The sequence below is a fragment of the Colias croceus genome, chromosome 1 (assembly GCF_905220415.1).
Source record: "Colias croceus chromosome 1, ilColCroc2.1".
Classification (NCBI taxonomy): Eukaryota; Metazoa; Arthropoda; class Insecta; order Lepidoptera; family Pieridae; genus Colias; species Colias croceus.
This window is the reverse complement of record NC_059537.1, coordinates 4,508,594-4,532,539: the sequence shown is the minus strand read 5'-3', so window position 1 is coordinate 4,532,539 and position 23,946 is coordinate 4,508,594. Positions and strand designations below refer to the sequence as shown.

Sequence of the window (23,946 nt, the reverse complement as noted above, 5' to 3'; positions counted from 1 at the left end):
AAAAATAAAATATACTATCACAATGTTATGTTATTGTTCATAAAATCTGTGTTACTGTAATGTTAATATGAGTAACAACTGAGGTTTTCTATTATTGAAATTGATTTTATTAAAAGTAATTTGTAACAATTTGTCCATCTGCAATTTTTTGTTGTCACAGAAAAAGTCTATCATATAAATTGACAATTAGAAAACATTTTTGAGCATTTTTGTAAGCCCAGTTTAAAAATAAATGTTCAAAGATTGATGAAAGATATCTTTAAATGTAGATTAATCATGGACATATTGTTGTGATATAAAATAACAAAATTGAACATAAATGAAATCATTAATTCAAGTGCCATTTGGTTAGATTCTCAAGTATAAAGCTAATAAGTAATGGATTAAAAAAGTTCAAAATTATAATTTTAAATATAATTTGCTTTTTTAAACTTTCATATATTATCTGTTGATAGTGCTTCCTTCTTTGGGATCCAAAATTCAAGTGCATTGTCACAAGTCCCAACTGCCAGTATGCCATTTTGATATTGTAACTGTAATAATAAAGTTTAATAATTTATAAAACATTAATCATATTAAATCAATCATTATAAAATAGGTCATCAACACAGACTGGTAAAATGTTTGTAACATGTTAGATGTCACCAATGTTTTATTTACCTACCTTTGTTACATCAATAGTAGTTGTTTTAATACTATAATATTCCTGAGGTGGATAACAATTGTATAAAAATTTAACTTCTCCTTGATCTGAGCACAGAATCATATTTCCCTTGCTTTGATAGCAACCAGCAATTTTATGAGATGGTTCAACAATTGGAGTTTCCTTCCATATTTCATGGGACCTAATGTAAACAAAATCTTCAGGACTAAAAACATGAAGTGAACCTGTAGAGTCACCTACGTATATTGCTGATGAATTCATATTAACGCAGACAGGGTATTGTTTTTCTTTAGGTATCTTTATGTTGTGTTTAATCATTTTCCCTGCAACTCTATCCCATATTGCTAACGTCTTGTCTTCACTTACAGATGCAACCATATTTTTGTATGCACTAAGAGCTAATATTGGTCCTTTGTGAGGTTTATAAAAACTAATTGGGTTTGGTCCTGATCTTAAGTCAAAAGACAGCACTTTATTTGAATATAGTCCAGCCATTACAATATTATTCCACGCTACAACAGATAAAGCAGTCATACCACATCTGAAAAAAATAATTTTATATGTTTGAGAATGCAGAAAATGCAACAGTACAATATTGCACTAATGACTAACTAAAATGATTGTTAATTTAGTACTAGATCAATTACCGAAAGGTTTCCACACAAGAAAACTCAGCACCTAAATCCCATGCTTTGACAGTATTGTCCCAAGAGGCAGAATATACAATTGAAGCACAGTCTTTATTGTCAGCGGCAAGATCCCAAACCCAGCCAGCATGAGCGTCATGTCTCATCTTCGTAGGCTTATTATCTATATCAGATCTCATCTCCAGTATGTTCCACATCGCCAAACTTCTATCTCTTCCTCCAGATATACATGTTTCACCTTTCTAGTAAAATATATGAAAATACATTACAATCTATGGTTTGACTAAAACTTTTCAATTTGTTTAAAAAATGGGGTACTTATTCTTTGTATATAATATAAATAAATCAAATACATAAATCTACATTTAAGAAACTTTTTGAACTATTACCTACATTTAACAAGAGCACTGCATCCACAGAAGCATAGTGAACGTCCTTTATTATTATGTGTTGTGTTGTATTCTCAACATCAGTCCATTTCTTTTTCTCAGAATCTATTTCAACACATACTTCCTCCCAATCAATTTGCACTTCATCCCATATTTTCAAATTTGGTAAAGCGGGAAAACAACCATTCATTTTGTTATTTACCCAATACTTCCATAGATGATCATCAGCCAATATATCCTCAAACCTTGTACAGACCTTACTAAATGTATACTTTAAAAAATGACAATCTAGGAAGGAACATATTTTTAAAATGATCTGTAAAAAATACTTGTTATTATTATCAAAGCGATATATTATTTTATATGAAGTAAAAAAAAATACTATACCTCAACTGGCATATCTGATAATGTGGGTTCAGCTGCTTTATAAATATCATCAGTATTCTTTACATATTCGCTTTCTATATCTTTTAGTGGATCTCTGAGTGCTTGCAGAATTTCACACATTTTTAAAGAAAAATTTTATGAGAACTTTGATATAAAGAAATAATAGCAATGATGCAGTTAATTTTTCTTGCATTGGCAATGATACAACCAATTAAAATAAGGTTTTCTGTATAAGGCAGTTGTTACTCATGATCAAGGGTAAGTGACCCAGTATTTTCATTCGTTGTTTAGAAAGGTTTATCCCAGAGAAGACTTATATCAGTAGCTAAATTTTAACTGTATATTTAAAATACATTGCTTTGTTTATAACAAAATTGGCGTTAAAAACGACTGTTTTGAATAAACAATTTCAATTTCAAGAATGAAGATTGAAGAAACCTGAAACATTTACATAATTACATTTTTAAAACAAAGAATAAAAACAAACCACAGATTATGAATGATGTCATTAAAATTCTTTATCTTACTAATTTGACTTATTTTACAGGAAATAAATAGTAGTATTTAAAACTAATATTTACTTGTAAAGCACAATCACAGCACAAGAATATTAAATAGGTAGTTATTAGAACTTTACACAACAAACAAATTTCAAAAATCAAAATGACAACATAAACAGTCAGTCGTCATTATAGAAACTTCAAATAGGTAATTATGGTCCGACCATAGAGGAAGGATGTATAACTGTCCGACACTCCGACCGCACTAGGCGTTTGGCGTATTTCTATGAAATTATACCTAAGAGGATAGAAGTAATAACGCTTGATTTATAATAAAAAATATTCAATGTAAATGTACAGTTTTGATTTTCCTACAATTTTATTATATGTACCTATAGATGTTGTTCTGCCTTTCTCTTACGAAAATAGGTGTTGTTTGATTCTCCAACCTGCCCAAATTGCACACAAAATTTCATGAGAATCGGGCTAGCCGTTTTGGAGGTGTATACATGGGTCGATCAACTTTTATTGGTCCGACGGTACACGCATCATGTCCCTGAACGATAATTAATAAACATGAAATCATAAACAGTTAAATTGGTTTTAATTATATTCCTTTTAATATTTTCTAACATTATTGTGAACAATATTTTACTTGTTTTATTAATTTGTGCGTAGTTTCATGGTTGTCCAGAGACTAAATGCAATTTTCCAGTACTATCACATTTGTCCCCAAGCCACTATGCATTAACAAACTTCGCATCACGAACACATACTATCACGACCATAAATACCAAATACACTCCTTGTTTCAGTACATAATTATTGACATAAAAACATACAAACAATTTTTTTTTTATTGGATATAATACGGTTTTCAGGCATTTTACTTTTGTCCCTATAAATCATCTACATGGCACAGGTCTCACAGACAACCGTAATTTAGTTATGAAACCAAAACACAGATGGCACGGTAGATTCCTAAACAACAAGCTAAACCTAGCTAAACACTATAATTAACTGTCGGGCTCAAACGCCATTTTGATTTGTATAAAATCACGGCAACAGTCAACCGAGCGACGTTGGTGAGTGTGGGGTGGCTTTTTTGTCAGTCCGTCAGACAACTGTGATAAAACGTAAGAGCTTGATGCATTGTTATCAATTATACTACACGAGATGCGCTTTCGTCTATATTTTAGTGTGAGCTGAGATTAATATATAAAATAACAATAGTATTTGCTTGGCGGCTCAAAATTTTAAAAATGTCCCGCGGACAACCAGTCACTTGGTCAACCAAAGTGGTTGTACCATGGACAATTTGGTTGTCCCTAGGACAATTATTATATAAAACTTATACTTTAACAGTTAAATAGTTCATGTTTTGTTTATTACTCGGCTGTTTCGGGAACACATTTTTATGTCTAGTTTAATTGTAATTTTAACATTTCAAAAATCAAGACGCTACTACTACAACTAAGATGTCCCCATATGAAAATCACATTAAACTTCATTCATTCAGTTTTATCGAGAATCAGTTCATTTTAATTAAGTAAAATCAATACGATACGTAACAACCTCGCCTTAATAGTTTTTTTGTAAAAAATATCACTATTTCCGCTTTACTGAAACTTTTTTATATATGAAACATTATTTGGTTGTTCAAAAGACATCATTCGTTTCAATTTTAATAAAAATATTTCGTATTTTGGGTGTAAATAGAACAATTAATATCAAAATATTATTTATTATTTAATATTAGAAGAATTTGTTTTAATTCTTAAGGGAATTTAACATTTAAAAAAGTACTATTGTGTAAGTTGTCCAAAGGACATTATTTCCCGTGAATAGATCGGTTCGTGAAGTTAAATCCACAAATGTATTTAATCAACATCACTGCTGCTTATATAATCTTAATCTACGAAGAATTATCTTCTAAATGAAATAGTAAAATGCTGAAAATTAAGTAAAAAAAAATACGAGAAAATTATGATCGGGACCTTTAAAAATTGATTGACCCACATATTAGATGTATGAGATAAGTGAAAAGGAAATATGTAAATGTTAAACAGTTTTTTGATATAAATATTTGTATCCGATTGAACGATCAGACAATCGACAGAAATCGAAACATTATCTAATATGTATTTAAGAATATTTAATTTTATTTCTTTATTATGTCACATCGTAGCCAATTTGCCTAATTACCCGTTCATAGGCTAGCTTTAATTGAATGGTGTCGTTGACCTAGCCACGGATTTCATTAATTGACTGATTAATGCTAGCACAATACAAGACGACTAGCTTAAGTAGGTACTTAATCTTAGATTACAAAATAAAGTACAGATGGAGCATGACAACCGCCCGTCGCCCTTGTCAAAGAAAATACGAAATCAAAAACAAATACGTCGCTGCACCAGTGCTATAGCGCATATAGTGTCATGAAATACGTCAAAAAGGGTTTGCAATTTTTGTAAAAAAATGCTGTCTTGTGATAATTAAACGCTGTAAAATTTGTTCCCGAAAACAAAAAAAAAGATGAAACATCGTTTCACAGGTTTTCTGTAGATTATTTGGCTGATTTATTTCTATAAACGAATAATAATTTTACAGATATGAAGGAATACAAAACTTCAACGTATGTTGCCAGTATTTTGAAAATGAATTTGCCATTTTTATTGGTAAAACGGTAAAATGGTTAAAAGATCTTCAGGGTAATGCTGTTGGATTTTTCGATCGTGAATGTGATTATTTGTATAGTGCACTAAAGGTTCATGATCATTATTAGATTATTTTAATAAGCATAATACATTATTTTGTTACTTTTATAAAGCTTAAAAACGTCATAGTCATTTTCGCTAGCGATTTAATTTATGTGAACTCCATGATGAAAATAAAATGTCCCGTATTCTCGACTAAAAACTACCGCTATTCGCATTCATATATTTGAAAAATAAAAAATAATTTAATTAGATATTATAGTTAATATTGAAACTTTTTTTATGTGATTTATTTAATTAAAAATTGAATATAATTATTTTGTCCATATAATATAACTTTAGTAGGCAGGTACTTTATATAATAAAAGAATTTTTACAATATTATAAAAAAAATATCATAAACCCGAAATTATATTAAAATAAAAATTAAAACTTGACTGCTAATTTATGTGTAAGTATAGCCTACGTCAATATCGCCACTAACATAATAATTCAGATGATTGCAATGAAACCTCACATCTCAAAATCGGTCCAACGGTTTATACTGCAGTGCGTGTCAAAGAAATATCATACATACATACATAAACTCGAAAAACATAACCCTCTTTTTTCCGTAGTCGGGGAAAAATTTGGGAAATTTTTCAATATCCGGTAACATCACACGCACACAGAAGCACCGTGTACGTACAGTGCAGCGGCGAAATGACAGCACACATAGCTTTATTGAAAATGACGATAAATCATTCGGTTTAGTTCGGCAACGCTCCATCTGTCTTTTATTTTGTAATCTAAGTACTTAATCTTCAACGTTCGAAACCGCTCACGCACACAAAAGCGCGTCAATGAGAATCACACGGGAATAATGAGAAAGAATGACGTAAGCATCATTGCAGCTATAGGATTGTTGGCTTTTTGATACTATTTGTTTTTTTACGCTTGCATTTTGTGGTAATTTTGAGATTATGACTATTATAGATAAAATTGAAGTAGCGTTTCTGTACCTGATTATGAATTACAAGAAGAAATATTTCGAAATAATGCACCTTTTACGGGCAAATACTATTTTAACATTGGTAGTTGGTACGTTCCGAAACTTTATTTCGCTATACATATACATACCGAATAACTCAAAACGCTATTTTGAAGTGAAAACTTCTTTAGCGGCGTTGAGCACTTTTTCTGTAATGGGTATAAAATCTTAAACTCGCGTCAGGACACGTGACCTGATCGAAAAAGCGTAAGACGGATGGAGAGAACTCAACGTTAATAATCAAGTTTTCACTTCTGCCGGCACTCCCGGAGTGCAACCCGTCTTTTTTTCATTTATATAGTAAATTATTTTAGCATGATGGAGGTACCTAAATGTAGTAATTATATTTAACCAATAAGTATTTGCAAAAATAATATTATAAAATAAATAAAACCAAATTCAAAACAATAAATAAGCGCGCAAAAGCTATGTAATTATTATAGCGGCTCCAACGTTAACAACTTAACAACCCTATAGCTTCAATACTTCAATAGTGCTACGTCATTATTTCGTCGCAGGGGCTTAGTTCCCTAACTGATCATCTGTCAACTGTGTGTTAGTGTAATAGGGTGACCATCAGACGATGATGTTGATGTTGGGAATATAAAATATTGTAATCATCTGGTAATCATGAGATCAAATAGGATAACTTAGCGTCGGCTCAACCGGGCCCCAGACTACAGCCACTGGGGGCTAGCGACAGCTACTTGACAATTTTTTTCATATATTTTGTCGCGGACACTTCTGTAGCGAGATGTCACCACCTGCAACACGTGTGCGGTGCGTCTATGTACAGGTATGACATACTATATTAGTGACAAATGAAACCTGACCCTCTTTTCTGTGTCAGCTTTGCGTGAAATGACCTGTTTAGAAACTAAACCTGCAACGCATGGGATTTTCTTAAATTACTTCGCCATACTAAATACTGCAATTGATTAGATAGTTCTATATTTAGTTTCAACTTTATGAACACCATTGTCTAAGTCGTGTATTTTTTAACATTATTATTGATTATCTCTTCTGCTGGACGTTTAAGTCCACTGTATGTTGCGTCGTATTCTTCTTTTATATCTTGTTCAACCTTATACTCTTTGCCTACAACTTTGGAACTGTGATCCTTTTCACCAACAGTTATTGCCCCTGGAACATTATTACACCATTCACATTTGTACGCTCCAGTGACATCATTATGGCATACTGCGCACGTGACGTTTAACTCATAACGTTCAATAGAGGTTTTAGAATTATTGTCATTGTTGCTATGGGCATGATTTGTAATTTCATCTGGTTCTTGCTTTATATTTTTTTTAAATTGTTCCTCTGTGTCTGAAGCTAAAAGAGAAGATGTCGCAATATGAGATTCTTTTAAACTTGCTTTCGGTTCATTCCCAAATAAAGCTTTATACGGAGACATTCCAATTTTTTGATCTAATGAAGCATTTATCGAATATTGCACGAAAAAGCAGCCAACAGACCAGTTTGTTGATTTGTTTTCACTCATCCAGGTTCGCAGTATATTTTCCACGTTATGTTTGCTACCGTTGCCGGATTGAGGACAACGCGAATTCTCATATACAATTTTGCAATCCGGCCAAAATAAATTTAATTCTTTTGTTACATTTGCAGTGAATTCACGACCATTGTCCGACTGTAAAATGTAGGGTGCTCCGAATACTAAAAAAATCTTTAACAACTCGGAAGCTACCTCACTGGCTCGTTTTGTTTTAAGAGGACGCAGGTTTAGAAATTTGGTTGCGTTGTCTTGATAGTTTAAAAGCCAATTAAACTCTCCATCGGGACAGTACTGGAAATCGACAAGATCTACTTCACCTCGCAAATTAAAATCACGTGAGGCGATTGGTTTCGCCACAATCGCTTTTACTGGGGCGTCTCTTTTGGTTTCACATACAGGACAAAGAGACAAAAAAAATTCCACTGCCTTCTTTGGAATGTAGTATTTATTCTTTATACTGTGCAATATTTTATCTCGTCCACCATGGCCACAAGATGTATGTATATCTGATAAGACATCAAAATACTGTTCTCTGGGTAAAATGCGTATCGTAGGAGCAGTGTCTGTGAGTCGTTTAAAAATTAAACAGTCTTCATTTGCATTTGCTATAATGTCGTATTTCTTCATATAGTAATAATCCATAGCCGTCTTTCGCTGTCCTGAACTCATGGGCATCCTAGCTCTTTTTATGTCGTTTATAACCTCTTCAATTCTTTCGGATGTCCAAGCTTTTCGATGCGATCCTAGAAAGATAATTCACAAATCACATGAAGTTTTATGATCCAGAAACCACTATATAATTACACAATTTACAAAACAGAAAATAATTACGAAAAGAAAAACAATTTAGAACAGCTGATGAAGATCGTTTTATAGACCTACCTTGATGCTGTCGGTCATATTCAGATAATCTTTGATCGAAAGTTTCTTTAAAATTAAAAGCGCTCGGAGCAGTCACAGGTAAATTTACATTTTCCTCGTCACAAAACTCTTCCATTGTCCTCACAGTACCTACTCTTCTTGCTTGTAAACACAACAAGACTGAGAAATTATATCAACAAATTACTATACTGTTGCCATATGACAGTCATAGATTATATTATATCTATTTTATTGTAAGTGAGAAACACTTTCTGCTAGAAAACTGAAATAAACGTTTCACATTAAAGAGCGAAAATATTTAGTAATTATTTCCTAGTTTTGATCAAATGGCTAAATAAAATTTAGGCTGCTAGTTGATTGGCCGCCATTTTATTGAACGGCTGCTTCAGGCAGTTGGCATAAATGTCAATATTGACTTTTCAAACACTATTGTCAAAACTGTGTCAATTAAATGACGTTGACAATTGCGTTCAGCAGTGTCAAGGTGTCAAGTGTGGTGCATAAATTTTATTTGGACCAATCAAGGACCGCAATGCAATTTAAAAATACCACAAAAAATACTTATATTTTGAGTCAAAATATGTCTACTGATTAATCAAATACCTACCTATTTGAAAGAAGAATTAATTTTGCAATATACTTTTCACAGAACATATTTTACTCAGTGTTTTGATAGCATGTTAGACCATGATAAAGCTTGTGTCAGGAATGTAACAAATTTTTCCATAATTAATTTTTAAAGCAATAAAAAGCATTGTTCGATATAAATAAGAAATTGTTTTGAACTTTAAACATACAGGTAAAGTAATCAGTTTTTGTAATAATAACATTCCTATTAATACTTCTGGAAAACCTTTTAAAATGGATGAAGAAGCAGCAAATCAAATGGGGGCCAAAATAGAATTAGACACAGAACTAACAAATAAATTTTTAAATGGTGAAATGTCTTTCGCTGAATATTCTAGTGAGTGGTACGATTGTGAAGATGAAGATGAAGTTGATGATGCAGAGAAAAAAACAGAAGAGCCGCAACAGACTGCAAAAAGACGTCGCAGAGTCACCCGCTTGACCCCAGCTTTGGTTGGATTAATGGGTGAGGCCAATTTAAGATTTGCTAGAGGAGAAATTGAAATGGCAGAAAAGATGTGTCATGAAATAATTAAACAATTACCAACAGCTTCGGAGCCCTACCAAACTCTGGCACAAATATATGAACATGATTCTGAGAAGGCTTTACAGTTTTCTCTCTTAGCTGCTCACTTATCTCGAACTGATGTTAATGAGTGGTTAAGATTAGCTGCAATCTCAAAACAAAAGGGTAACCACAAACAAGAGATGATCTGCTATACTCAAGCTATCAAAGCAGATCCACAGAATATTGATATCCACATGCAAAGGCTTGATCTAATAAGCAAGATTGAAGAGATGAAGCTTACATTAAGTGCTTGGTTTATCTCAAGAGTGAAATGTTATCATAAAATTGTGACATGCCTTGCCCCAAGTCATGGTGAAATAATAATGAAACATGCAAGGCTAGCTGCCTCTTTATATCATGATGCAAATGAAAAGAGTAAGGCATATGAAGTTATGCAAACTGCATACAAAAAGTGTCCCACCCTGTTTACCCTAGAAGATCTTAATATTTATTTGGAATTATTAATATCACAGAAGGAATTTCAAAAATGTCTAGAAGTATTTGTGGCAAGTGTTGGTGTGGACATTGAAGCAGAAATAGAGACAATTCGAAATTCCTCAAATGAAATTGAAGAACACACTAATTACACTAAGTGTTCAATACCAAGTGATTTAGCAATAGATCTTAAGTGTAAACTGTTGGTTTGTTTTATTCATTTAGGTGCAATAAATCTTGTTAAGACATTTTTGGATGATTTTTTGACTAATGACGTTGAAAAAGCCGGAGATTTGTATATGGACATTGAAGAAGCATTTTCTGCTGTTGGTCATCATGAAATGGCTATGCAACTATTGGAACCTCTCGTAAAAGCTCCCAATTTCGATCTTGGAGCAGTGTGGCTCAAATATGCAGAATGCCTTCTTAATTTAGGGAGGGAAGATGAAGCAGTTAATGCTTTTTACAAAGTTTTAGAACATGCACCACAACATCCTGATGCTCGTCGGAAACTCTTTTCCATACTAGAAAAGAAAGGTTGTATAGACGAAGCTTTAAATGTTCTTCAACAAGACTATAAATATGTTGTAAGTCCCAGTCTCTTATATGAACATTGTACTATACTTAAAAGATATAATAGGATACCCAAATATTTGGAAGTTGCAGAAGCTTTGTTATGTAGAACTTTAACAAAATTTAATCATGAAGAAGAGTTGAAAATAGCTTGCAGGGCAAGAGGTGGAGTTGAACTTATTCATGAATTTCGGACATTAAGAGGAGAAAGTGCCTATCATGAAAATGATTTGCAATTTGAGGATGAAACCTTCAAACTTAGTCCTAAACAGGAGTGGGATTTGTTTAATGAGTTGCTCTCCATTGCTTGTGATTTAAAACAATACTCAACTATGCAAAGACTAACATATAGTGCTATGCTTATAAAAGGCTTATCATCTCATAAAAGAGAAATAGAATTCTATATATTCCAAGCGAGTCTTCTTAATAAAAACTATGTTCATGCAATGAGATTTATACGAGAATTTGCTCAAAGAAATACTTCAAATAGAACATGGAATTTATTGAGCCTAGTTATAAACTCCCTAGAGGACACCACCCAGAGCAAGTTCCTGACGAGGCTTTTCCACAAAGAACCACATTGGGTAAAAAATTTGTTCTTAGGCAATAATTATTTAGTATCTGGTAGATATCTTGTTGCTCTTAAATACTTCTTGGAATATCATGAGCAATTTAGAGAACCTTTATCTGCTTTTTTGATATCTATTACTATTTTATCTATGGCTGCCCAAAAAACTGTTGATAAACATCACAACCTTATACTGCAGAGTGTGTCGTATATGCTTACATATAAACAGTTGAGAAAGTGTGACCAGGAAGCTTATTACAATTTAGGACGGCTCTATCAATTGTTAAACATTAATAATTTAGCCATAGAATATTATGAAAAAGCTTTATCATGTGAGCCTATAGCAGTGTGCAGTAAGCATGGGAAAATAGATTTGAAAATGGAAACTGCATATAATCTTGTCATATTGTATAAAGATCACTCACCTGAAATGGCTAGAAAAATAATGCTAGAGTATCTTGTTATTTAAATAATAAATGTTTTAAATTGTATATCTGTGTTTTGATCCCTTTGTAACTATTTATATATAGTTGGACTTGTTTTAATATGATAGAAAAATAATAAATCGAAAATTTTAGGATAGGTAAGGGAGCATTTTAAGATGGAGAAAACGCCAGCAAATGATATCCTCTTCCGTGAGCTTTGTACACTCTTAGAACAATTGAGCAAAAGGAAGAAACATAGACAAGATCAAGATAAAATGTTGTCTAATTTTATTAATGATTTTAGAATTAATTCTGGAAAAGTTACTGATAAAAAGGTATTATAAAAACATTTCTTTATGTAAAATATTTTTGATAAAGTTTTTGATTTTTGAAATTTGGATAGTTTAGGTATTAGTAAATAAAGAGCATTCATAAAAGTATTAAAGAAAATCTTATGAGATCACCTCAATACCTATTCCGATATTGAAAAACTCCAGCCTCTATTTTATATAGGGATACGTTTTCATACATAAATATTTTAACAAAAGAATCTCTAAGAAATAGGTTCAATTTTTTTTTTCTCAAATTTACTGCAGTGTCGTAACCGAAGGGAGCCTTGGCCTCCGGCTCCGACAATAAGAGCCTCCATTTGACTCTGTCCTATACCAATGAATTCATCTTTCCAGCGGTATCTAAGACGTGTTGATGTATCCAATAACTATTAACAAAAAATATGAGATCATATAAAAATAATTGATTAGGTAGCAAGGTACCTACTTAACATATTGGTTTCAATTATAGATCTTAATATATAAAAACAAAAACACATCAATCAAGAAGGTTTTGTTACCATGTTTATTGTTTTGAGACCAAAACATTCGAAACATTTTCAATTTCAGAATTCCTCATTCTTCCCTGTTTTGCGGCTGCTTCTACCAGATAGAGACCGTGAAAGGAGTCCTTATAATTTGAAGGAGACAAAGCTTGGGTCTCTGTTAGTTAAGGTCCTATCGCTGAATAAACAATCACATGATGCCCAAGAGCTCCTTAACTTTCGATCAGTGCATAATAGCGCACATGACAGCGATTTCGCCGGTGTGGCTTATTTCGTATTAAAGAACAGAATGACACAGAAATCGTGCAGCTTAACTATAGGAGATATTAATAAGGTGCTAGACAGAATATCCTCTGCTGAAGTCGGAAATAAAGGCCGTGAGTATTGGAAATGAAATTATATTCTTACTTCCGAATCGATGGTTAATCTATACCTACTGATATTGTAAAGCTGATGAGAGAGTTTGTTTGTTTGAACGCGCTAATTTCAGAAACTACTGGTCCGATTTGATAAATCCTTTCAGAGATCTACATCGAGGAAGGCCGCAGAGCGCAGTTAGTTAATTAGAAACGGAATAACTGACCAATTTTGATTTTTTACAGCTGTCCTGGATGACGCTTTCAGCTTTATTATTAAAAACTTAACTGCAGAGCAACTGAAATGGTTTCTAAGGATTATTTTGAAGGATTTAAAACTCGCTATAGGAACGCATAGAACCTTAGCTGCGTTTCACCCTGACGCTCCTGAACTCCTGGATAGCTGCGGGAATCTTAGCAAGGTACATGAATTCTTTACATTTTAAAGCTCGCTATGGGAACGCATATTTTTTTTTATTGAAATTATTATTACAAATTATTACTTACAATAACTTAAGTCTAAGTCCCACAAAACTGCACATGCAGTTTGTCTGTGGGATCAAGTAATATATTATATCTTATCTAACGCGTCTTGTTAATATTGTTGAAAATTTTAAGGGCCCTTGCATTTTTACAAAAAAATGATCCTTCTCGGCATATCGTTAAACTGCTGCTCACCCGGTATAGCTTGTTGCACTCAGGTTAACTTACACAACCATTCATGAAAAGGGGTGGACCCTTATATTGCCTGTGCCTGTAGTGCCTGATATTAGCAAGTTGAAACAGACATTCAATTTCTTCAGACTTATATCAGCATAGATATATAGGTACGTATATTGAGATAATCTGCAAAAACAATTATACATAATTATTTTTAGGTGTGTGAAGACTTAGCTGACGGCGATACCCGACCAATAGAGTTAGGTGTGAAGGTATTCTACGCAGTGAGTCCCATGCTATCAGAGAGGCTGGATATAACTCGTATATCCCAGCTGTCGTCGGATAAAACCTATCAGATCGAAGATAAGTTCGACGGTGAAAGGTTTCAGGTATTGTGTGAAATGTAGTACTTCTACTTTTTCGCGTTTAGCTACTATTATGTATTCTGTGGTAGAAGTCTTGCTTGAAACATTTCTTTGACTTGACACGTCTTTATTCTCGACTAAGCTTACTAATTTTCGATTAAGGTCGATGGTTATATATATGAAATTAATTTTAAAATCATTTGGAATTTATTATTTTGCTAATGCCCTGCTAAAGTATATTACGCTTACGGAACTATAATATTTGAAATGACCTAGATAAGTACCTATAGTACTTTTCGTTTGCTAATATTTAGACTGAACTGTTTTTATTCTACCTACCTGTATTTTTACCAAAAATTATGTTGTAGATTCATATGGAGGACGATGTATTTGAATATTTCTCCCGTAAAGGTTTCGCATATTCAAGTAATTATGGAAAAACGTATGATTCAGGATTACTGACACCGCACTTGAAGGATTGTTTTTCGCCGGATGTTAAAAGTTGCATACTCGACGGGGAAATGATGGGCTGGCATAAGGAATATCGATGTTTTGGTTCCAAAGGTAGGTATGATATATATGTTTGTCTTTTATAAAAAGCGGGCAAACGAACTGGTGGGTCGCCGTGAGCGATTACCATCGCCCATGAGCCTTCACAAGAGTCTTTGTGAAGTTGTTGCTGGCCTTTTATGGAACAATTGAGTTTATCGTTCATATTTTTTAACTTCTTTGCAAACTGTATCTGTACTGCTTTGCGTTTTTCATGCTCGATTTAATATAATATCTTTTATTTTTTCCGCACTAGGCATGGCTTTCGACATAAAAAAAATCACGGAGAACTCGAAATTTCGGCCATGTTTTTGCGCCTTTGATGTTCTGTATTACAATGGTAAGTCACTGATTGGTCCGCCTGATAAAGGCGGGAAAACGTTGAAGGAAAGGCAAAAAATATTAGACTCCATGTTTGTTAATCTTCAAGGAGTCATATTGCGTAGTAAACGGCAGATTATGAGAGAAACGTAAGTATATAAATATTTATAAAAACGTAAAAAACAATAGACATAATATTATTTACAATATATTTTTTATTTTAATAGCGTCGATGTTTTGAATGCTCTGAATAAGGCGATAGAAAACCAGGACGAAGGTATTGTTGTGAAGGACGTCGACTCATATTATATAGCCAATCGACGAAACGCGGGATGGTATAAAATAAAACCAGAGGTATGTAACTTTTATATAAAAATTCATTTAATCATAAGGCTTAGTCAATATGTAACGTTTAAAATATTTTGTGCCCATCATCGTTGCTCTGTATACATTTTTTTCAAAGTACCTATGTAATTAGAAAAAATCATTGTATGGTAAAATTAATATATAGGTGTGTGGTGCATTTTAAGTAAAAGTCCCTGTCAAATCTATACTAATATTATAAAGCTGAATAGTTTATTTGTTTGAACGCGCTAATCTCGGGAACGCTATCGAGCCCTCTGAGGATATAAACCATCGAATTATTTCAGTACACAGAGGGCGCGATGACAGATCTGGACTTGGTGGTGATCGGCGCTGATGAAGCTGAGAACAAGAGGCAGGGTCGGGCCAAAAGCTTCCATGTTGCCTGTCTGGACAATACGGGTAACTTTTATAAGGAAATAAAGTTAATTTTTAATATTAAAAGTTTCATTGATCCGCTATCAAAGTGTTACATCCATTGACGTAAAATAAAAAACTAAAATCATACAATTCGTTTAACTACTCAGTTATACAAATTGTATAAATTAAAACTCTGCCTGCACGTCTATAAGGCTGAGTTTTATAAAGAGATGATGATGTATACTATTACTATGACTTTAAACATTACTACCGTGAAATAAAGTGTTTAATTGTATGAACATTTATTTATAGTATTAACACAGATGGCGCTGATATGCCTCGTTTACTGATTGCAGTTAACCGGAAAAAAATAAACTATTTTATAGAATTTGAGTCATTTGACAAAAAATTATTGCGCGAAAAAAGAAATGAAGTTAGTAGAACCTGAGTTTATGATAAAAATATGATTAAAGGGTATTAAATTGAAAGCCACTTTTTTAATAAAATGAAATTTTATTCTTACTACATATTCTTATTTCGTATCAATCTATCACAAATAAGTAAATTTGCTATTCTGTACAAACTATCGTTTATTATCAACAATACGTCATAAGCTCATCTTCAGAGCAGGCCTTCAGACAGCACTCCATAACGATCTGCCTCTTGCTGCGGCTAACAGTGCGCGCTTCGTGCGGTGCCAACCAGGGTCCTTTGTTACTCGCTTGAGTCTCCAGTTCTAGCCCTACGCTCTTTTCTGCTTTGTTATTGAACCAGGGCCCTTTGTGACTTGCTTGAGTATCCATTGCAAGCCAAGGCAATACGTTCTTGTCGGCTTCGTTACTGTCTCGAACTGGTAGCGCTATCCAAGCCCCTATGTCATTCTCTGCATTATGGTTCGCTGCAGTGTCCAATGACCAAGATCTTATCGTTCCGGGCATAGTTCCGCCAAGCCAAGGTTCCGATCTCACATAAGAACTGGTCTGACTATTGTCCAATGCCCAAGCTCTGTTGTCTCGCTTCTCATCATATCCACATACCATAGCCAGCGCCATTGCCAGCCGCCGCCCGCAGTACACATTCGGTTCAGCTTTCACCAACACTACCAAAGACAACAGAACGATTTGTACCTTCATTGTATCGTTAGCTGCTTGCGAATGTGAGGTTGCAATACATTTTCGCGATTTTATACTTATTTAGATCATGAATATTCAAGAGATTCGTTGATATTTTACACTTGAATGGGATTTTGTGTGGGATTGATCTTTAAGGAGTACCTTATTATTACCTGTTACGTACTCTATCCATCATATCACCTACACAGATAAATATAGGTCATATTCTACGTATTTTCTCAGCTGGTTGAATGCGTAAGGCGGCTCAGACACTATTTGGCCTTTTATTAAACGTTTCAGTGATACTAGACTCAAGAGTCTAGCTTAAGAAAGTTAACGTTAAGTCAGTTGTGTATATTTTTTAGTCATTAATTTCATCTACAAATAATATTTATTTGATGTATTGTATCGAAAAAAAAATATTTATACATATTATGTCGATAAAATAACACGAAATCTTACATTTAGGTCCAGCTAAACGCTGGGTTGCAGTCGGTCGAGTTGCAACGGGTCTAACGTTCGACGAAAGGGAGAAACTGTGCGCACTTTTGGAACAAAAATGGACGATTGCAAAGAGAACTCCACCACCGTCATGCTTGTTCTTCAATAAGGATAAGCCGGACTTCTGGATCTTGCCAGAATATTCGGTTGTTTTGGAAGTGAGTAATATATATATATACTAGCGGTTTGCCCCGGCTTCAAACTCAAACTCAAACTCAAACTCAAACATTTATTTATTCAATTAGACTACTATTTAGTAGCACTTTCGAATCGTCATTACATAAGTATTTTTAACATTTACCACCGATTCGGAAAGCAGTATCTATGGAGAAGAATCGGCAAGAAACTCCATAGTTGCTCTTTTAAAATCATGTCAATATTACATAATATGTAACTTATATCTAACTTATACATAATATATCATAATATGCCCAAGAACTGTCCTGTGGTTTTTACGCGACAACCCTCCATGGGTCTTTATCGTCCATATATTCCTGAATACTGTAGTACGCTCTCTGAACTAGTACATTTTTTATATAAGTTTTAAATTTAGAACTACTAAACTCTTTAATATTGAGAGGAATTCTATTGTATAAGCGTATACCTTGACCCATAAATGAATTTTTAACTTTAGCTAATCGGAAAAATGGCATTTCAATTCTATTCCTGTTCCTTGTGCCATAATCGTGTCTATCTCCTACTCTTGTGTGTAAGTCGGCGTTTTTGTGAACATGCAAAATATTATTAAATATATACTGTGATGGTACAGTAAGGATACCAGTATTCTTAAAATGATCTCTTAGTGAGTCCCGAGCACGTAAATTATATATAGAGCGAATGGCTCTTTTCTGTAAGATAAATATAGTTTCTATATCTGCAGCCTTGCCCCACAGTAGAATTCCATAGGACATAATGCTATGAAAGTAGCTGAAATAAACCAATCTAGCCGTATCTTCATCGGTGAGATGCCTTATTTTTCGGACTGCATATGCAGCTGAACTGAGCTTACCTGCAGCGGTGTTGACATGGGCTCCCCACTGTAGTTTCTCATCCAATGTTAACCCTAGAAATACAGTAGACTCAGTAGGATGCAATACCTCCCCGTTCAAGGTAATATCTCTGTTCAACTTTTTTACATTAGGAAGTAAAAATTCAACACAAGTGGTTTTTTTAGCATTTAATAATAAATTATTGGCAGTAAACCATTCAGATATGTGTAAAAGAGCACTGTTCACTTCGTCAACATTTGGGTCATGCCTATCCACATTAAAAATTAATGAGGTATCATCTGCAAACAGAACTATTTCACACCTATCCTGCAAATAATAGGGAAGATCATTGATATATACCAAGAACAAGAAGGGACCTAAAATGGACCCCTGTGGAACACCAATGTTAATTGACGCACCGCTAGAACGTTCTCCATTAACAACTACAGTCTGTATCCTATCATGCAGGTATGACGCTATGAGGTTCTGGTACCTACGCCCGTGGTACCTACATGATTACGTTTTTTTTTCATAAAAACTATCCTATCTCTCAAGTTGGATTGAACTGCACATGATGTGCGAATTTTATTATAATCGGTTAAGTGGTTTAGGAGTCCATTGAGGACAAACATTGTGACACGAGATTTATATATATTAAAAGATTATATGGCGAGCAGACACGTCGCCTGGTGTTAAGCGATACACGCCGCCCATAAGCATCCACTCCACTGGGAAGTGGTTGTGTTGCTGTCTTCAAAGGGATTTGGAAGGAGTTAGGGAGAAGGGGCGAGGATGGGAGGGAATGAGGATAGGGAAGGAGAGGATGGGTAGGGGATGGGAGGGATGTGGGCCTCCGGACCTCTCACACCGTACGGAACACGACAATAAACTGTCACTATGGCGCCGATATTCTGTGAGGGTGTGGTACCTTCCCCGGTGCGAGCGTGGCCCAATTCGTGTCGAACCATGCTCGACTCCCACTTTGAAACTTGAATATAGCGTATTATTATATAGAAATGAAATTGTGTCCTTATATTTTAAGTGTTGCTGTAAACCCATCTTTAAAATAATCTTGTGCTGCTATATTTTTCTTTATACTGCAGAATGTATCTTATTTTATGTTACTAGTCGCGGCGCGGAAGTCAATAATCTAACACAAAATCAGTTCAGTTATTCCAGGGATAACGCCCAAGCACATAATTTTAATCTAATCTACCTTGACTAATTTCGTATCGTTTTAATTTCATTCTTCATATCTGTCTTTTCGTATTTTCTTCAATATTTCATTAGGCTTATAATATTGCAATATGTGAAAATAAATATTATTGTTTGACTTAGGTTCGAGCAACAGAATTAGTACGCAGCAGTTCGTCGGGAACGGATTATACGCTACGTTTTCCGCGCGTCATGAAAGTGCGTAGCGACAAACCGGTGAACGATGTGCTTACTTTGGAGGAATTTCAGCGACTTGTAGCGGTAATTATTATATTTTTTTTATTATTTAGAGCCCTTTATTAGTGTTAAAAATTTATAGCTAATCGAGACTAGTGTGAACTTAATTTTATGCAGGTTAGCTACATAATAAACCGATGACTAACAAACGAAAACGACTTATTTACCTATTAGATTATTTAACTAGGGAAGAATAAAAAAATGCAGTAGGTAAATTAATCAACATTTTTCAATTTGACACTAATACTTGGCCTTAGTAAAATAAACACTAAACCTTGTTGATGGAAAATAGCTCTATCTGCTCTATTTAAATTCTACCTTCCTAAAAGAATATAATATTTTATCATTCCCCAGGAAAAAAATGCAGTTATAAAACTCAGTACCAAGCGTATAAGCGAAGATCAAATAGACGCTGTTCTATCCAAAACGCGACGTACGCGTACATCGAAGGCCATACAAGTTAGCGACAAGTTTCGTACAAAACAAACCGGCGATGTACACGTTACATCTAGTGCGTTACGGGATAGGGAAGTGTGTGTGCTGTCTGGGGATGGGGGTGGGGAGGGGGGGAGGGGGGAGTTGGTGAGGATCGTGGAGATGCATGGTGGCAAACATGTGGTGAATCCTGGTGAGTTTGGTGTGGTGGTGAGTGGTAATTTTGGGTGTAATTACTTTTAGAAGAAAGATATTACAGGTAGGGGCGGAGCGGCGCTAGCGCCTTTGAACTTGACCTATCTGCGACAGTCAGCGCATAGACTTACAAATGTTAGGAGAGTACAATAAGAGCCAGCGCGCACGAGCAACTTTGTCTCCGCAACTATTTTGTCTCTCCCATCAATTGTATGGGGAGTTGCTCGTGCGCGCTAGCTCTTAAAGCTTAAAAAATCATTTAAAAATAATTTATTGCGTTATGCCAATAATCGTAGAACAAATGTTATGTTACTTATGATGTTAGCTATTTTGTCCTGCGAGGTTGCTGGTGTTTTACAAGTTAAGTAACACTGTATAATACACAACTACTTAATACAGGTATAAAATAAGGTACTACAAATTCCTCTGTTCTCTACTGAACTTCTCTTTAAAAACGTTTCAGCTATTCTTATAATAACAAAACATACAAACACATCATTTCACTAATGTTCAACAGGTACCTAGTTAAAATATATGAGGAAAGTTTACCGATTAAAAATCAGATATCCCGGAAATGCGACTCGAAAGCTTTTTTTACATTTTCTCTAGGTATATCTTGTCCCACTAATACACAATATTAAATTAACTAATTTTTGCAGGTCCGAAAACGTGGTGTAGCGTTGCAGGAACATTAAGTTTTCGTATCCGAAAGCTGATAGAAAGTAACAAATTCGATATAATAACAGCATCATGGCTGCGGAATCTTGCTATTTCTGAATTTCCTTGTTCTTTATCGCCATTAGACATGTTGTCAATTAAAAAGGAAACCAAAGTTGCGTTGAGTTTGGAATTTGACCCTTATGGTGATAGTTATAAGGAACCGATTGACGAAGATACGTTGAAGAAATGCTTGACGAAAATGGATAATGAGGTGTGTATATGTTACCGGAAATGTATGAAATCAAGGAATTGTATACAATTCCTAGGAAATGTGTACAATTCCGATACCATTTAGGAAATGTATAAAATATTGTTTAAAAAACTACTTTAATGCATGCATATCCTAGGAAATGTATAATCTTTCTAGGAATTGTATACAATTCCAATATCGTATTAGGAAATGTGTAAAGTAAATGCTTTCTGTAATAAAACACGTTGTTATTTTTTTATTATAGCTCTTATTGATACAATCGGGTACCGTAAAATTGTAATAATATTATGTTCATATTATTATCTTACTAATTAACATTTTAAAAATCATCTAACTATCTAACTTTTAACGTAAATATCACAAAATCAACTTATATTTATTCTTATAAAATCAAATTTTCATTTTGCAAGTACATAATCAGTCCCCTCGTCCCACTGTCCTCGCGTATATTTGGCGCAGTCGGATTGTACAATCCGCCGTATTACATTACGGCTAGCTGTTTTAATATGCCGAAAATTCGTCCAAAATTCTACAAAAAGACGGTCGCGAGCCGATGGAGCCCCACTTCGTGGGGCTCCTATTTCTGTGTAGTTTTAAAAAACACGAACCTAACCTAACCCACCCCCTTATCCAAACCAAAAATTTCTGATTACGAATTATCGGCATAGTTACTACAAAATGCCGACCATTTGTAAACGGCCAGATTATGTACAATTTGCGACATATCAATATCTTAAATGTTTTACATTTCCGATAGCTATTTAGGAAATGTATAGATTTCCTAGGAAATGTGTATAAAATAATTTATTTCACACATTTCCGTACGAATTTAGGAATTGTATACATTTCCTAGGAATTGTATACAATGACGGATTACATACATTTCCGGTAACATATACAATAAATTTATTTGGCAGGGCCTGATGGTATACAAAAATTACAATGTCTGTAATATTAGAATGTTGGAAATTTATATATTAATAGGTACTTAAAAATACGTTTAAAATTATTATCAAACTTTAAACGCTTCAAACCTCAAACTTATTGAATTTGATTGGTTTTTTAAAAACACATTCCTCAATACATCCTCGTACATTATTGGTGGAAAAGCGCCCTTATTCTAGTCAAAAGCTAATTTTATAAGGTCCCGATTTCGCCTCACCGTCTGTGGTAGATATATTTGAAATTGCAAAATGCAAAGTATTAGAAAGTTATATTAACAAGTATCTATTTCTAATTTACCAACACAATATGTAATTTCTAGATAATATCAAAAATAATGTAGTTAAATAAACGTTTTACAGGATCCCATTTACCCCACGACACAAGAAATGGTGCAACTAGACCAACAACTGTTTGGCGAAAACAACCCATTCTCATTTCTAAGACAATGTTCAATACATTTTATGAACGATCCCATACGTTCAGCTCTAGCGAAGATTTATGGAGCCAGAATATGTGATAAAAGTGACTTTTTAACTCACATTGTGATATCAAAGGAAACGGATAGACAAGAATTACATCGCATTAATAATAATGGCGACGTTAAAATCGTGTCTGAAGAGTGGTTTGATAAATGTTTAGAAATGAAGAAATTAGTGCCAGTCTCGTGAATTACACTCGAAAAAATATATTTTTTTATTTTTATATAAAAAGTTTATGGATATAAGTACTGTGTAATAAAATAATATTTTCTTAAATTGACTTTTATTTAACCTCTCTCTTATTAAAATAATATGTCTTTATAATACATTATACAACAAGCTTACAGCCCGCGGCTTCGCCCGCTTTCTCTAAAACGATTTGAGATTTAAACCTACTATCCTATCTCTCAAGTTGGATCGAACTGCACATGCTGTGCTAATTTTATTATAATCGGTTAAGTGTTTTAGGAGTCCATTGAGGACTAACATTGTGACACGAGATTTATATATATGTATTAGATTAGATAGATTAGATTAGAAGATGTTTTTGCGACGTTAAACTAAACAATGTATTACAATCGATGCTTTATAAAACAAGAGAAGCTTATAGTAAATTTTAGATTCTCATACAAGGCCTAGGTACTTCCCTGAAATGGGAATAATATTATATCGTCTTATAAATAACTAGTCGTACCCATCGGTTTTACTCGCACTACTCCACGAAATATGGACAATTTAACACTGAAAATACTGAAATACTTTTAAATCTTTAAAATATATCATACTTATATTATATATACTTATATATCTTAAAATTTACCTATAATCCGGATCTGTTCAGGGTAAAAGCGAATAGGCTTTATCTAGGCAGGCATGCCCATTCATAGACTGCATAACTAGGTACTTAGCATCAGGTGGGATGCAGTCAAATGCCTGGCTATCTTCAATAAAAAAAAAAAAAAAATCAAACCCGTAGTTCCTAAGTTTAGTGGGATCTATCAAACAAACAAACAGCTTCAACTTTATAATGTCAGTTCGTTTAAAAATCCAAATGAAATTAAATGCATAAAATCGGGAATAATACAGGCAAAAGATACAATAGTTTCAAAGTTTTTTGTTTCCGGTAGGTATGTATACAAAATTTATGTTAATTTACTACAAATGTACACC

At 33.8% G+C, this 23,946-nt stretch overlaps 4 protein-coding genes across 8 annotated transcripts; 1 reads left to right on the top strand and 3 right to left on the bottom strand.

Moving 5' to 3' along the window:
- Positions 1-399: 399 nt before the first annotated feature.
- LOC123705801 (F-box/WD repeat-containing protein 9-like) lies at positions 400-2,805 on the bottom strand. 2 transcript variants are annotated; one of them, XM_045654827.1, is made up of 6 exons: positions 2,669-2,805; positions 2,088-2,525; positions 1,705-2,016; positions 1,312-1,553; positions 665-1,205; positions 400-533 (listed from the first exon to the last, which is right to left on the bottom strand). In XM_045654827.1, exons 2-6 carry the CDS (start codon positions 2,205-2,207, stop codon positions 435-437), a joined length of 1,314 nt encoding a protein of 437 aa, XP_045510783.1. In that variant the 5' UTR covers positions 2,208-2,525; positions 2,669-2,805; the 3' UTR covers positions 400-434. The 2 variants fall into 2 exon arrangements, with proteins under 2 accessions (XP_045510783.1, XP_045510791.1); XM_045654835.1 differs by lacking the exon at positions 2,669-2,805 and adding an exon at positions 2,615-2,638.
- A 4,463-nt stretch (positions 2,806-7,268) lies between these two features.
- On the bottom strand, positions 7,269-8,924 carry LOC123696372 (KRAB-A domain-containing protein 2-like). Its single transcript, XM_045642504.1, has 2 exons — positions 8,733-8,924; positions 7,269-8,593 (listed from the first exon to the last, which is right to left on the bottom strand). The coding sequence occupies exons 1-2, from the start codon at positions 8,845-8,847 to the stop codon at positions 7,317-7,319; spliced, it is 1,392 nt and encodes a 463-aa protein (XP_045498460.1). The 5' UTR covers positions 8,848-8,924; the 3' UTR covers positions 7,269-7,316.
- Positions 8,925-9,223: 299 nt separating this feature from the next.
- Positions 9,224-23,052, top strand: LOC123690892 (DNA ligase 4-like). Of its 4 annotated transcripts, none has more exons than XM_045635041.1 (14): positions 9,224-9,531; positions 12,087-12,263; positions 12,828-13,140; positions 13,366-13,541; positions 13,998-14,168; positions 14,513-14,708; positions 14,950-15,163; positions 15,242-15,368; positions 15,665-15,779; positions 17,318-17,508; positions 19,678-19,815; positions 20,146-20,419; positions 21,081-21,352; positions 22,657-23,052. In XM_045635041.1, the coding sequence occupies exons 2-14, from the start codon at positions 12,105-12,107 to the stop codon at positions 22,963-22,965; spliced, it is 2,655 nt and encodes an 884-aa protein (XP_045490997.1). In that variant the 5' UTR covers positions 9,224-9,531; positions 12,087-12,104; the 3' UTR covers positions 22,966-23,052. The 4 variants fall into 4 exon arrangements, with proteins under 4 accessions (XP_045490997.1, XP_045490979.1, XP_045490971.1 ...); XM_045635023.1 differs by having other exon boundaries at positions 12,082-12,263; XM_045635015.1 differs by having other exon boundaries at positions 9,224-11,519.
- On the bottom strand, positions 16,329-16,862 carry LOC123690914. The gene has a single exon (XM_045635055.1). The coding sequence runs from the start codon at positions 16,787-16,789 to the stop codon at positions 16,334-16,336; it is 456 nt and encodes a 151-aa protein (XP_045491011.1). The 5' UTR covers positions 16,790-16,862; the 3' UTR covers positions 16,329-16,333.
- Positions 23,053-23,946: the final 894 nt, after the last annotated feature.